This window comes from Ranitomeya imitator, chromosome 7, assembly GCF_032444005.1.
Source record: "Ranitomeya imitator isolate aRanImi1 chromosome 7, aRanImi1.pri, whole genome shotgun sequence".
Classification (NCBI taxonomy): domain Eukaryota; kingdom Metazoa; phylum Chordata; class Amphibia; order Anura; family Dendrobatidae; genus Ranitomeya; species Ranitomeya imitator.
The window spans coordinates 207,977,378-207,989,897 of NC_091288.1; the positions used below are offsets into that span (position 1 = coordinate 207,977,378).

Genomic DNA, 12,520 nt, shown 5'->3' on the forward strand with positions numbered 1-12,520 from the left:
AATATGATTTTTTTTTTCACGGCTCTACGTTATAAACTTCTGTGAAGCACTTGGGGGTTTAAAGTGCTCACCACACATCTAGATAAGTTCCTTGGGGGGTTTAGTTTCCAAAATGGTGTCACTAGTGTTTTTTTTTCACTGTTTAGGCACATCAGGGGCTCTCCAAACGCGACATGGCGTCCGATCTCAATTCCAGCCAATACTGCATTGAAAAAGTAAAACAGTGCTCCTTCCCTTCCGCGCTCCGCCATGCGCCAAAACAGTAGTTTACCCCCACATATGGGGTATCAGCATACTCAGGACAAATTGCACATCAACTTTTACGGTCCAATTTCTCCTGTTACCCTTTAAAATAAAAAAAATTGGATCTAAAGTAAATTTTTTTGTGGAAAAAAAGTTAAATGTTCATTTTTTTTAAACATTCCAAAAATTCATGTGAAGCACCTGAAGGGTTAATAAACCTCTTGAATTTGGTTTTGAGCACCTTGAGGGGTGTAGTTTTTAGAATGGTGTCACTTTGGGGTATTTTCTATCATATAGACCCCTCAAAGTGATTTAAAATGTGATGTCCCAAAATAAAAAAAATGGTGTTGTAAAAATGAGAAATCGCTGTTTAACTTTTAACCCTTATAACTCCCTAACAAAAAAAAAAATTGGTTCCAAAATTGTGCTGATGTAAAGTAGACATGTGGGAAATGTTACTTATTAAGTATTTTGACATATCTCTGTGATTTAAGAGCATGAGAAATCAAAGTTGGAAAATTGAGAAATTTTCTAAATTTTCGCCAAATTTCCGTTTTTTTCACAAATAAATGCAAGTCATATCAACATTTTTTTTACCACTATCATGAATTACAATATGTCACGAGAAACCAATCTCAGAATCAACGGAATATATTGAAGCGTTCCAGAGTTATTACCTCATAAAGGGACAGTGGTCAAAATTGTAAAAATTTGCCCGGTCATTAATGTGCAAACATCCCCCAAATGTGCAAAAAAAAAACCCACAAATGTAGTGAGCTGACATATATGGCCAAGTAAATAAATGTTATATAAATACAACAATCACATACTTATATATGACCCCAAAATACTGCATTCAGGCTGTGTTATCTATGGCATACTAGATTTTTTTCAAATATAGCAAATAAAGTGCCACAAATTCTACGTAGATACAGAGTTCCACACAATTAATTTGCAATGTGCAAGAGCATAAATTATAAAGTGGGGACCTGATCTACAAAGGCAGGGTCAATAGTCTAGATAAGAAAGTCTGAGTAGACCCTATAGTGGTTCATATCCAAGAATAGGGAGGACTATCCACTAAGTGATAATAAACATACCCTACGTGACTTTCCTTGTTTTTAGCTCTTTCTACTATTAATGCTGATCGAATAAAACAGTCATCAAACAGGAGTTTAGATTAAAATATGCTTTTTATTAATTTAAGAATATATTAGAGACATTTGTGATCCATTTTGATCTTGTATAAAAAATATCATCCAGTGATGTGTAAGGTTTTTATTTTACAACAAATGGACAGACAACACAGGAGATATACACAGACACAATGTAGCTCAGGTTTATTCCATTGAAAAGGGGGTATAGTTTGTAAGTTTATTGGAGGCTGGAGAAGGTGAATACTTTTGAGAAGTGGCTTCATCCGGGTGGAGATACGGTGCCAGGGACTTATCTCCCTTTTCTCCTATAATATTGCATGTTGGGAGGAAAAAGCTCTTCCAGAATTTCCTGTTTTGGGACGCGGGGCCTAGTCAGACATTTTGTCTATATAGTGAGGTATAATCTCGTAAGTGCAAATTTGACCGATATATAGGTAAGCCTTTATTGAATATTTGGTCGACATGTTGAGGTGATATGTATAATTTTGCAGAATACTGATATTTCAACTTGGTGTCTTGATTTGATTTTTAATTTTTTATCATTGTGGATTAGATAGTGGGACATGCTGACAACATGGCCTCCTAGCTCAGCAAATTGGCTTCATTTTCCAAGGTCTCCGCACTTTACATCAATTTTGGGCCAAATTAAATGCTTCATACTTTCTATGGTCTCCTCAATCTTGAGGCTCATGATTGACTGGGACTATTTTTGGCAGTGACACTACTAGTGAGCCGGTTTTGATCTTGATAGATTAGTTATAGACTTGTATCCTGGATATACCCCCTAATGTTGAGTGACACGAGAGTGTCATAAACAGCATTGGTTACCTCATAGACCGTCGTTGTCTCGGTCACCATGATGTGTATGACGAATTGTAAGTGTAATTTATGGACTGTGTAAACATCACTATTGAGGTATCATTAAAATATAAAAAAAGCAGCCTGTGCCCTGAGCCAGTGTGAATACTGCTTATCCACATACCTCCCACCTTAGGTTATGAAAGGCGGATGTGAAACATTGGATATGTAGGCTGGTCACAGAAATAAGTTATTTATGTAAAATATGGCTACTAATGTGCAAGCATTCAAGAGGTAGATAACGCTGAATGATGATGATGATGCTCCAGAAGTGGGGGTTACTGTAAAAGAAAAAAAAAGGAAGGTGGTTAGGTGAATGCATGATTCGGGATTCCGCTGGATTCCTGTTACTTGAAAGCAGTGCAATCCCAAAACTAAACCCCCATTGCCTATTCACAGAATTGATCATAGGTCTTTGATTATCTGGGCTCCTGCCACTGAGACCCTCACTGATCTCGAGAACAGGGATCCTGTTTGCCAGACGGGATGAAGCCGTAGTGCGTTTCATTCAAAGTCTATGAGACTGATGAAGAAATGGTTACGCTGTTCTTGGTTGTTTCGACCTGTCCCATAGACTTTGACTGGAGCTGTGCTGTACGTGACCAGTAGCTTTTGGTAGCATAATATCAAGATTTCTCAGATTGATTGCTACAGATTCACCGGATAACATCCATATTATTTACACATTGACGAGTAGTATATCTGAAGTGACCAGTCTGTCGGATCACCTACGTATTCAATTCATTGTTATATTGGCAATGCGGTGAAGGTAGAGAATAGGCAAGGAGACTTGGCACACTACTGCTTATCTCTTACATATAATCAAATTTGGTGAAGGTTAATCTAGGTGGAGAACCCCTCTAAAGAATGTAGTTACCATAAGACAAATTTTAAGGGAAGAGTGACATCAAACGACTTCAAAAGATGTCTCTGTTGGGTTTCAGTGACCATTTCCAACCATAGTTGAAACCCTCTGTAATCCTTCATCTTTTGACTATGAGGCCGTCAGATAATTAAAGAAGCACTCCCAGTTTTCCCCCCTTCTATAACCACACCCTCAACTGATGGTTAATTAGATTGTACGCTTATTTTATATACAGTTTACTTATTTCCATGCAAATCAAACTTTTGTTTTTTTTTCCTTCAAAGAGGTTGTCCCACGAACAAACTACATTTTAATGAATAGATCTTGGAATAATAAGTTACACAATTGGATATGTAAAAATGTTCCTGTTCTGAGATAATTATATAACTGTGCCCCTGCTTTGTAGTTTTTTATTTGCGGAGTCTGACCTTGTAGAGCTGCTCCAGCTCATGATTAGCACATACCACAGCTCCTGGGCCCGGGGGATGAAACATAGATCAATTATGATAAGAGAGTATACAGATGCAACAGCAAGGAGTCGCTGCTTTCCAAGGTAACTAATTTTCCTGGCTGTTTTATCACAGGAGCGAGTGTTTGCTACGGTGTCTACAGGTCTGTGAGTTCATCATTAATCAAGTCAGTGGTGTAGGTTCGTCCTACGACATCTGAGCGCCTATGTCATTCACTATGAGGAACTCAGAAGGCTGGAGATATGACAGAAACACTCGCTCCTGTGATAAAACAGGCAGGGAAATGTGTTATCTCAGAAAGCAGCAGCTTCAAGCCCCTGCTGTTTCATGTTACTTATCATAAATGACTAATGCTTCCTCACCTGGCCGGGAGCTGTGGCAAGTGCCAACCATAAACTGGAGCAGATTGTACAGATAAAATAAGACAGTACATAAAAGGTGCACATTTATAAAATTATCTCAGCACAGGAACTTTTTTTTAGCTCATCCGATCGTGGAACTTATTATTATTCCAAGATCTATTAATTAAAATGTACTTTGTAAGTGGGGCAACTTCTTTAAGCCTTGATATCTCCCATTCAAAAAAATACTAATTTTTTTTAAAGTGAAACGTCCCTTTAGGCTTGGAAAGTGGAAATTTCTGTTGTTGTCTATGCTATTTTTTGGCTCACATATTCTTAATGTTATGAGAAAAGCCAAGGATGAAAACACGTTACCTTCTTTATACCATAGTTATGAGATGTTGAAGACAGAATGTACCCCCTAACCTGCTGTCACTCCTAAAGAGTGGTGGGCACCATTATACACTGATGAAATATCCGTGAAGGGAAACCCACCAAGACATCCTTCCTTTCAGTATTTTTGTTAATGGATTTTCTATGCGTTAACACCAATCCCAATACTAAAGAGATGCAAAACGGTAGACTTTGCAGAAGAGCTGTTTATGTCTTCCTACAAACACGTTCTTATATTTCCATGTATACTTGTAGTGTAGATATGGAGTGTAATAAAAGAATCATCTTGTTACCTAGGCTAATGATTATGAAATCGTCAGGCATTGTCTCGTTGACTCCTCCCTTTACGCCAAGTCCCAGTTTGTTGATCTCTGTCTGTGTGTTTACCGACACCCAGGCTTGGAGTACGGAGCTGTTGGTTATCGTGTCGATGTCGGAGATGCTATTTCCAAGGAGAGCCTTAATATTTTCAGCACTCAATTTCTATTCGACAATGATAAGTAAAACATGTATGAAAAAGTCAGATTAAACACTTATTTTTTCGTAATATATCCTGTTAATAATAAAAAAAAACATAGGTTAGTCACCACCATAAGAGTTTTTGCTTTGAACAGGCCATGGGCTGTGAGAATATGCTCGTAAGGGACTGAGATGCAATACCATGACAAAGCCAGTAGAGAACGAGACGCTGTTCCAGAAAATAAAAAAAAACATTTGTAGTGCAATGGTTATGCCTGGGATTGTGATAATTCAGCTGTAGGGGACCAGAAGGGAAATGTTTGGGGAGAAAAAATGGGAACCCTGTGTTTCAAATCTATTTAAAGTAAAAGCTCCGAATGTAATGAAGTAACATTTTGGTAAAATTAACGTCAATCTCTCAAAATGTAAATGTGAGCTATAGAAGACTGGAATAAAATGGATTAAAACTGAGTTGTCATCAGAAGGATGATGAGGAGACAGGTGTCCAAGATTGCGGTTTATCGGTCAACGTGTTTCGAAGTATCAAATTTATTAAAGGGAACCTGTCACCCCGAAAATCCGGGGTGAGGTAAGCCCACCGGCATCAGGGGCTTATCTACAGCATTCTGTAATGCTGTAGATAAGCCCCCGATGTAACCTGAAAAGGGAGAAAAAGACGTTAGATTATACTCACCCAGGGGCGGTCCTGCTGCTGGTCAGGTCGGATGGGCGTCTCCGGTCCGCTGCGGCACCTCCTATCTTCATTACAAGACGTCCTCTTCTGATCTTCAGCCACGGCTCCGGCGCAGGCGTACTTTGCTCTGCCCTGTTGAGGGCAGACAAAGTACTGCAGTGCGCAAGCGCCGGGCCTCTGACCTTTCCGGCGCCTGCGCACTGCAGTACTATCCTCTGCCCTCAAGAGGGCAGAGCAAAGTACGCCTGCGCCGGAGCCGTGGCTGAAGATCAGAAGAGGACGTCATGGAAAGAAGATAGGAGGCGCCGCAGCGGACCGGAGACGCCCATCCGACCTGACCAGCAGCAGGACCGCCCCTGGGTGAGTATAATATAACGTCTTTTTCTCCCTTTTCAGGTTACATCGGGGGCTTATCTACAGCATTACAGAATGCTGTAGATAAGCCCCTGATGCCGGTGGGCTTACCTCACCCCGGATTTTCGGGGTGACAGGTTCCCTTTAATTAGGACAAACCACAGTGATTTTCCTGGGGTTTGTCCTGATGAAGAAGTTTGATATTTCGAAATGCCTTGACTCTAAAATGAAAATGTGAATATTTCATTGTATAATGAAAGTTCTGAAATTCTGTAATATGCTCATTGCCGACATCAGAGGAGCAGCACCGGTCCTGGAATGTTATTTATTTCTTTTTTAATCTTATGTCAGGCATTTAAGAAGGGGTTGTCCAGTAGTGGGCTATCCCTTTAAAGGTTCCTATAACTTTAGTGACCTATAATGATGGACAGAGTCAATCATCAGGGGAAAAGTGACCAGGAAGTGACAGAAGGGGGACACAGGAACTCAAACAAGATTCCTCGAGGACAGACAGACATGAGCGCTGAATACTGCAATATGTAACTATTATGTATTTTTCGTGTAACTACTACAAAATGGAGACCACAAATAATTTTAGAAGAAATCATCACGAGTCTGCCTGTTATAGCCAGAGAAAAAATTCTGGATTAATAATACAGTTTAACCCTTTCTCGACATCACCATGTATTTATTTTGCTGTTTAGAATTACTTCTCAAAATTTTCTGTACCGGTGTGGAGCTGTGAGGATGCAGGCTTAAATGGTTACACCCTGTTGTCACTTTATTAACACACAAATAATAGAGGAACAACACCATTCCAAGAGATAAAAAATTCTGATTTTTAAGAAAGTGGGAAATACAATTGGGCAGCACGGTGGCTCAGTGGTTAGCACAGCAGCCTTGCAGCGCTGGAGTCCTGGGTTCAAATCCCACCAAGGACAACATCTGCAAGGAGTTTGTATGTTCTCCCCATGTTTGTGTGAGTTTCCTCCAGGTTCTCTGGTTTCCTCCCACATTCCAAATACATACTGATAGGGAATTTAGATTGTGAGCCCCATCGGGGACAGCGATGATAATGTGTGCAAACTGTAAAGCGCTGCGTAATATGTTCACGCTATATAAATAAAAATATTCTTCTTATTATTATTACAATTATTATTACTAAAGCAAACATGTCAGGAGCGAGGGTCTATTTTATGGTTCATAGTTTATTTTAAGAGTCCGAAAAGGAGGAATCAGAAAGGGGAGAGAGAAGTAGGTCACAACACTAGTTTTGATAAGTCTTTTGAATTACACCGTCCCACAATTACAGCTTTTCATCTGCTGTATCTACAGGATGGGTGATAAGTTGCTGATTGCAGGGGGTCTCATAAATTACAAGAACAGGGTCTTCCATTTAAATGATGAGACACTGCTGCTGCCCAATTCATCGTCAATGGGACTGACGATTATAGCATCTAATAAGTTAATACTTGTGATAAGAGAATAGTTGATACGTTGTCATTTTAGGTCAACCCATTAATTAATATACATTTAAATTCAACATTAATATATTTTGTTCCTAAATAATTAGGTTTTTGAGGCAAAAAATACCTAAGTAATCTGGAGTACTGGTATCTAACTAAGAATGTTCCTATTTCCTACAACCATCAGATATCTTGAAAATGTTGAGAATTTCGGTGATGTTACTCGTTTCTCTGGAAATTAATATACTTTTTTTATGAACATGAGTTCTTTATGTGGAATGGTTTTTCTATACTGTGTTGGGCTAGGGACAGATATTCTTAATTTTATACATTTTTACCTTAACTTCAGACGGATTCAATGATGTAAATGTAGTAAGATCCATTTCTGGGTTACTTTTTGCAAAAAGGAGCAGATCCTCATATTTTGAGCCTCCTGCAGGAGAAATAGTTACGTAAACATTTTAAGTATCAAGTTGGGGAAAAAATTTGAAACAAATAACAATAAGATTGTAAAGTACCCCACTCCCAAAAGACCAGCAACCACCACAACAGCTGCCTTATGCAGTTTCTTCGACATTGACAAAACATTTGCAAAGTTCCACAACGTAATCTCTTACCTATCACCGTCGTCATCATTTCGTAATAAGCGTTGGAAGAGTCGTCAGAGGTTGAGTAAGCTGACTTCATCTTGCTGTAGAGAAGATCCTTCTGGCCCTGAGTACAAGTTGATGTATCCAGAGGTTGGCTAGAATTTCTAAAATGAAAAGAAATAATTTTGCATGCATCAATTTCCACATTAAAGGGAACCTGACATTTGATACCTGCTGCCCAAGCCACAGGCAGCATGCATCAGGCTTTGGCTGCATGATTTCAGCCAGATATGTTCGACTCCAAAATGCAGCGACATTTCAGAAAAAAACACACATCAAAAACCGTCTGGGACCGAGCCGCATGGCAGAGTAGTCAGACAGGCGGGTCCCTGGCGGCTTTTCGCCTCTGGCTCCTGTTGTGCGACGGGTCTCTCCCTGTGTGCATGTACAGGGAGAGACCTGTCACTCCAGAGCAGTGGGCGGGGAGAAGCCATTGGAGATCCGCCTTTTCGACTAGTCTACTGTGCAGCTCGGTCCCCGGCCAGCTATTAAAGTTCATTTTACGTATGTTTTTAAGTTTTTCCACAGTTAAACATACCTGGCTGAAATCATTAAAACCTACAAGAGAAAAAAAAGTAAATGAAAACCCTGATATAACTAAGTAAAAAAAGCAAAAATGCATTTAAATAACACAGAGTTTTTAGTAATACTGTTTTTTGATAAAAAAAATAGCACAAAAGCCATCCCACCTCGTCACGGTAACTCTGATCGGGACAGTCCGATTTTTGCTTTTTTTACTTAGTTATATCAGGGTTTTCATTTACTTTTTTTTTCTCTTGTAGGTTTTAATGTTTTGTGGCCATTTTGAACATGCGTTTTACCTCTGCATGTATACCAACTTAAGTTAAGCTCAATTTTGTGTTTTTTTTTTCTGGCTGAAATCATGCAGCTACTGCCTCCTAATATTGGACTCTCTAAGAAATTATTTATCGTACATTAATTCCACTAAAAAGTTAATCACACATGATACTTACTTAAGTTCATTATCAAGAATTTTTTGAATTGTGGTTTCGTTTAACCCGCAGATATAAGGGGCCAAGACAGTGAGTGCAGTCCCATCCAAAGTCGCAGTCGAAGAACTTAGATATTGTGTCACCAAGGCATCAATCTGTTAATAATATAGCCAAATAATTAGAAGATTGCAACAATATGCTGGTAGTCTATGGGGTGTGTATGTGTTTATACATGTATACATATATACTGTTCTATGTACATCCAGTAGACAGAAATGTCTTTAAAAAGGTAACTAATTTTAGTCATCAGTGTCTTAAGTGGAAAGGCTCGGCAGTTTTTAGTGTGGGGGAGAGGGACACAATGGCTTTGTTATTTGGTTTAGCTGTGCCTTTCTTTATTGACCCATGAAAAACAAGCTCAAAGCAATTTCTCATCTCAAAATTTTACAGTAGGCCTAGGGCTGTCAGGGGGTAACGTTCTCCTGGTATTCATCAAACCCAGACTCCTCCATCAGACGAAGATAGAGAAGTGTGATCCGTCACTCCTCCAGAGCCCAGAGGTGGCGGCTTTACACCACTTCCTCCAACACTCGGCATTGGGAATTGTCATGTACGGCAGCATTCAGCTGCCCAACCATGAAAAAAAATGTGTTACCAATACTAAACATCTGCACATCCTCTTAAAATTTTGACATCTTATTAGAGATTGGTGATCTTTTTAGAACGAGCTGCTCTGTCACACATGTTAATAAAGGTAGATGGCATGGAGAAGGGTTGGTGGATAAACATCAGCTACAATGGGACTAAATAAAAAAAAAACCTGAATTAAATTATTATGAGGCACATCCCAATACTTTTCACCATATAATAAATGCTTGAAAAATGACGTTAATATGCCCCAGGAGTCTTACCTTCGAGTCATTGGTTTGCCAAGATGCACCTTCTAGAATATCTGCTAAAGTGTCCACTGTTGTTATGTTCCACATACTTATTTCGTCTGTGCTGTACATCCTGGCAATGTTCCCTATCTGGATGAGATACTCATTTGGTATAGTAGTTGGGAAGATCTTTGAGGGGTAAAAAAAAGCATGAAATGAAATCAACTGATGTCAGTGATAAATGTTTCATAAATGGCCACCACTCGAATGTACTAAAGACTGTATACATTTCTTTGCACACTGGGGTTTGCAGGCCACCAAAATTTTAGAAGCAGTGCGATTGGAACACTTTATCAAGCTTATTGGCTCTTGGAGGTCTATCTGTGTTAAATAATTTCTGCTAAAAAGAAAAGATATATAATGACACCTTACCGTATCCAGTTTATTTTTGAGTACTTGGAGCTGGTTATTTTCAAAGGCCAGGCTTCCAAGGATCTCCAGGTTATCTTTTAAGGTTATGTTACTGAGACAGGCATCCAGCTGTCCGGCCGTGTAGCTGATAACAATATATTCATTCTGCTTGGCAATCAAATCTGTAGTAAGCTCTTCACATTCAGCTGTGTAGAGAAACAGGGAAATATGAGAAGCGTTATACATGGACATATGTGGACCATCAAATCTGCCGCTTTGACAGGTTCTATATTAGATGACCTCTTGAACTATTTGTACACCTTAATAATGTTAGGCTGGGTTCAAAATGCGTCTGTGGCGTCCATTAGAAGGACTACGTTACACCGCGGCATAACGCGGTGTAACGCAGTCCGTTAATGCCGCCATTATGTCCTATGTCGGACGCATCGCTAGCGCATGCCCACAATGGGCATTGAGTGACGGACCCAGAACGTGGGCTGCAGCGTTTCAGGGTCCATCACTGCTAGCGCAGATAGAGCTAGCAGATGCTCTATCTGCGCTAGCGATGTGACCAGTCGGCACTTGCGTTAACAGCAGCCCTTTAACGTATGTGTTGAACGGGCTGCTGTTAACGCAGTGTGAACCTACTGGGGCTTCACAATTGTCCCAGGAAGGTGCTGTTCAGGAGGCTAAGATTTTGCATATGCATAGTTGATCTACCAGAATCCTATTTATTTCTTGCGCTACCAACACAGAGCAACTGGCAGCTTTTTGTATAAGTTTGTGTGCAAAAGGTCCTTTTAGTCAAATATCATATGAAATGTATTCTTTAAAACGTACGTGCTGCTCGAGTGGCGATTCTTGCTGAGACCTTCAGTTGACTTATCACAAGAAGGAAGACAGTCTTATAATAAGTTTTCATTGTTGTCAGGAATCCGGGAAAGAACTGCCGCTTTACAGCCTGCAATGTAAAAATAGTTTTCAGTGTGCTCTTTAGATTATTGTTGATATGGTGTAGTATTTGAAGTATGTATTACCGTGTTGATCAATTTAAGGGTGGTACCATCAATAGCGCTGGAGAGACGTCCAATCTGTCCCATGGTCGAGACTGTCCAGAGAGAAGGATCCCTGGAGAAAAGAAGCACACTTTGTGAGATAACAAACTAGAGCTTTCCAGTCGTCAGCTTCAATCAGTAACATAAACTGGCGGATACCTTTCCCTGTATAGGGATTAGAGGAATGCAACATTATGGACCCCAGTCACAGATATGAGTGTATTCTGAAATTTTGGAATATAGAGTGACACAAATATCTCCAAGCAATAAATCTGAGGAACATGATCGTCAGAAGAACCTTCATTCCTTAAATCGATGAAAGTCCCGTCTCACAGAATCCCACCAATGAAAATTCATTGATAGGGTTTCACATACATACCCATATGTGGCCTTCAACTTCAGTAAAATAGCTGACTTCTGGGAGTCCGTGAAAGACGTGCAGGATTTAAGAGCTTGTAATATGTAGGGATCTGAATTTTTAATTTCATTGTCCGACAGGTCACAGGCAAGGCTTCCCAACTTCTGTAGGGTCTCCTTAGTAATAACGCTTGCACTGCTTATGTTCTGTATTAGACAGAAAAACAGACATTACACAGCATTATTCATTTATAGCATGGTTAATTGTCCCTTTGTAGAAACCACAGTCCCTCCATGCCTTACCAGACAGGTTCTTGCACTGCTCATTAGAGATACTCTTCTTGCAGATCCCTGGGCCAGCAGATCTATATTAGCCTTTCCTACACTGGTGAAATAATTCTCACATTCTGATGGTTTGGTATAGGGTCTAAAAAAGGAAATAAACATTGGGTTAATCTTAGGTTTTTAATGTGTTCTTATACATGAAGCGTTATATTTAAGCAATTTTGAGCATGGATGCCGAATCCTGTGGGTACACAACGTTGACTTCCTAATCTTCACCCCATCCAGTGGCGAAGTCTCATTTTGTAGAACCCTGTTCCTGTCACGATCTAGAGGTTTGATAAACTTTCAAGTACTCCTCCAATACATAATGTTTGTGAACTGGCCCAGAAAAAAAATGCCCAGAAAATAAAAAAATATCCCCTTTTACGCTTTACGCTCTATGCTGTAAATCAAAAAGTGTTTACCCCAAGAATAGAAGAACATCACTGGAATAGCTGCTGAAATCTGCCGTTGCTCCGCTCGTTGTGAGTCTATTGGCCAAGCAGCTTAGCTGGAAGAAAAAAAAAAACATAGCAGAGAGTTTTATGAGGCCATCTTGGCTGCATTGTGTGCATACCTTTGTCTGGAATTT

The 12,520-nt window shown here is 39.7% G+C and overlaps 1 protein-coding gene across 1 annotated transcript in view; it reads right to left on the reverse strand.

The window, feature by feature from the left end:
* Nucleotides 1–1,417: 1,417 nt before the first annotated feature.
* LOC138646182 (otoancorin-like) overlaps nt 1,418–12,520 on the reverse strand; it is a 31,808-nt gene continuing 20,705 nt past the window's right edge. The window contains exons 24-35 of the mRNA XM_069735646.1: nt 12,354–12,439; nt 11,908–12,031; nt 11,627–11,811; nt 11,230–11,320; nt 11,033–11,153; nt 10,214–10,398; nt 9,815–9,970; nt 8,925–9,058; nt 7,918–8,054; nt 7,639–7,733; nt 4,621–4,810; nt 1,418–2,539 (exon numbers count right to left, since the gene is read on the reverse strand). Of these exons, the coding sequence (XP_069591747.1) occupies nt 2,436–2,539; nt 4,621–4,810; nt 7,639–7,733; nt 7,918–8,054; nt 8,925–9,058; nt 9,815–9,970; nt 10,214–10,398; nt 11,033–11,153; nt 11,230–11,320; nt 11,627–11,811; nt 11,908–12,031; nt 12,354–12,439 (1,608 nt within the window). The 3' untranslated portion in view covers nt 1,418–2,435. The remainder of the gene's footprint in view (nt 2,540–4,620; nt 4,811–7,638; nt 7,734–7,917; nt 8,055–8,924; nt 9,059–9,814; nt 9,971–10,213; nt 10,399–11,032; nt 11,154–11,229; nt 11,321–11,626; nt 11,812–11,907; nt 12,032–12,353; nt 12,440–12,520) is intronic.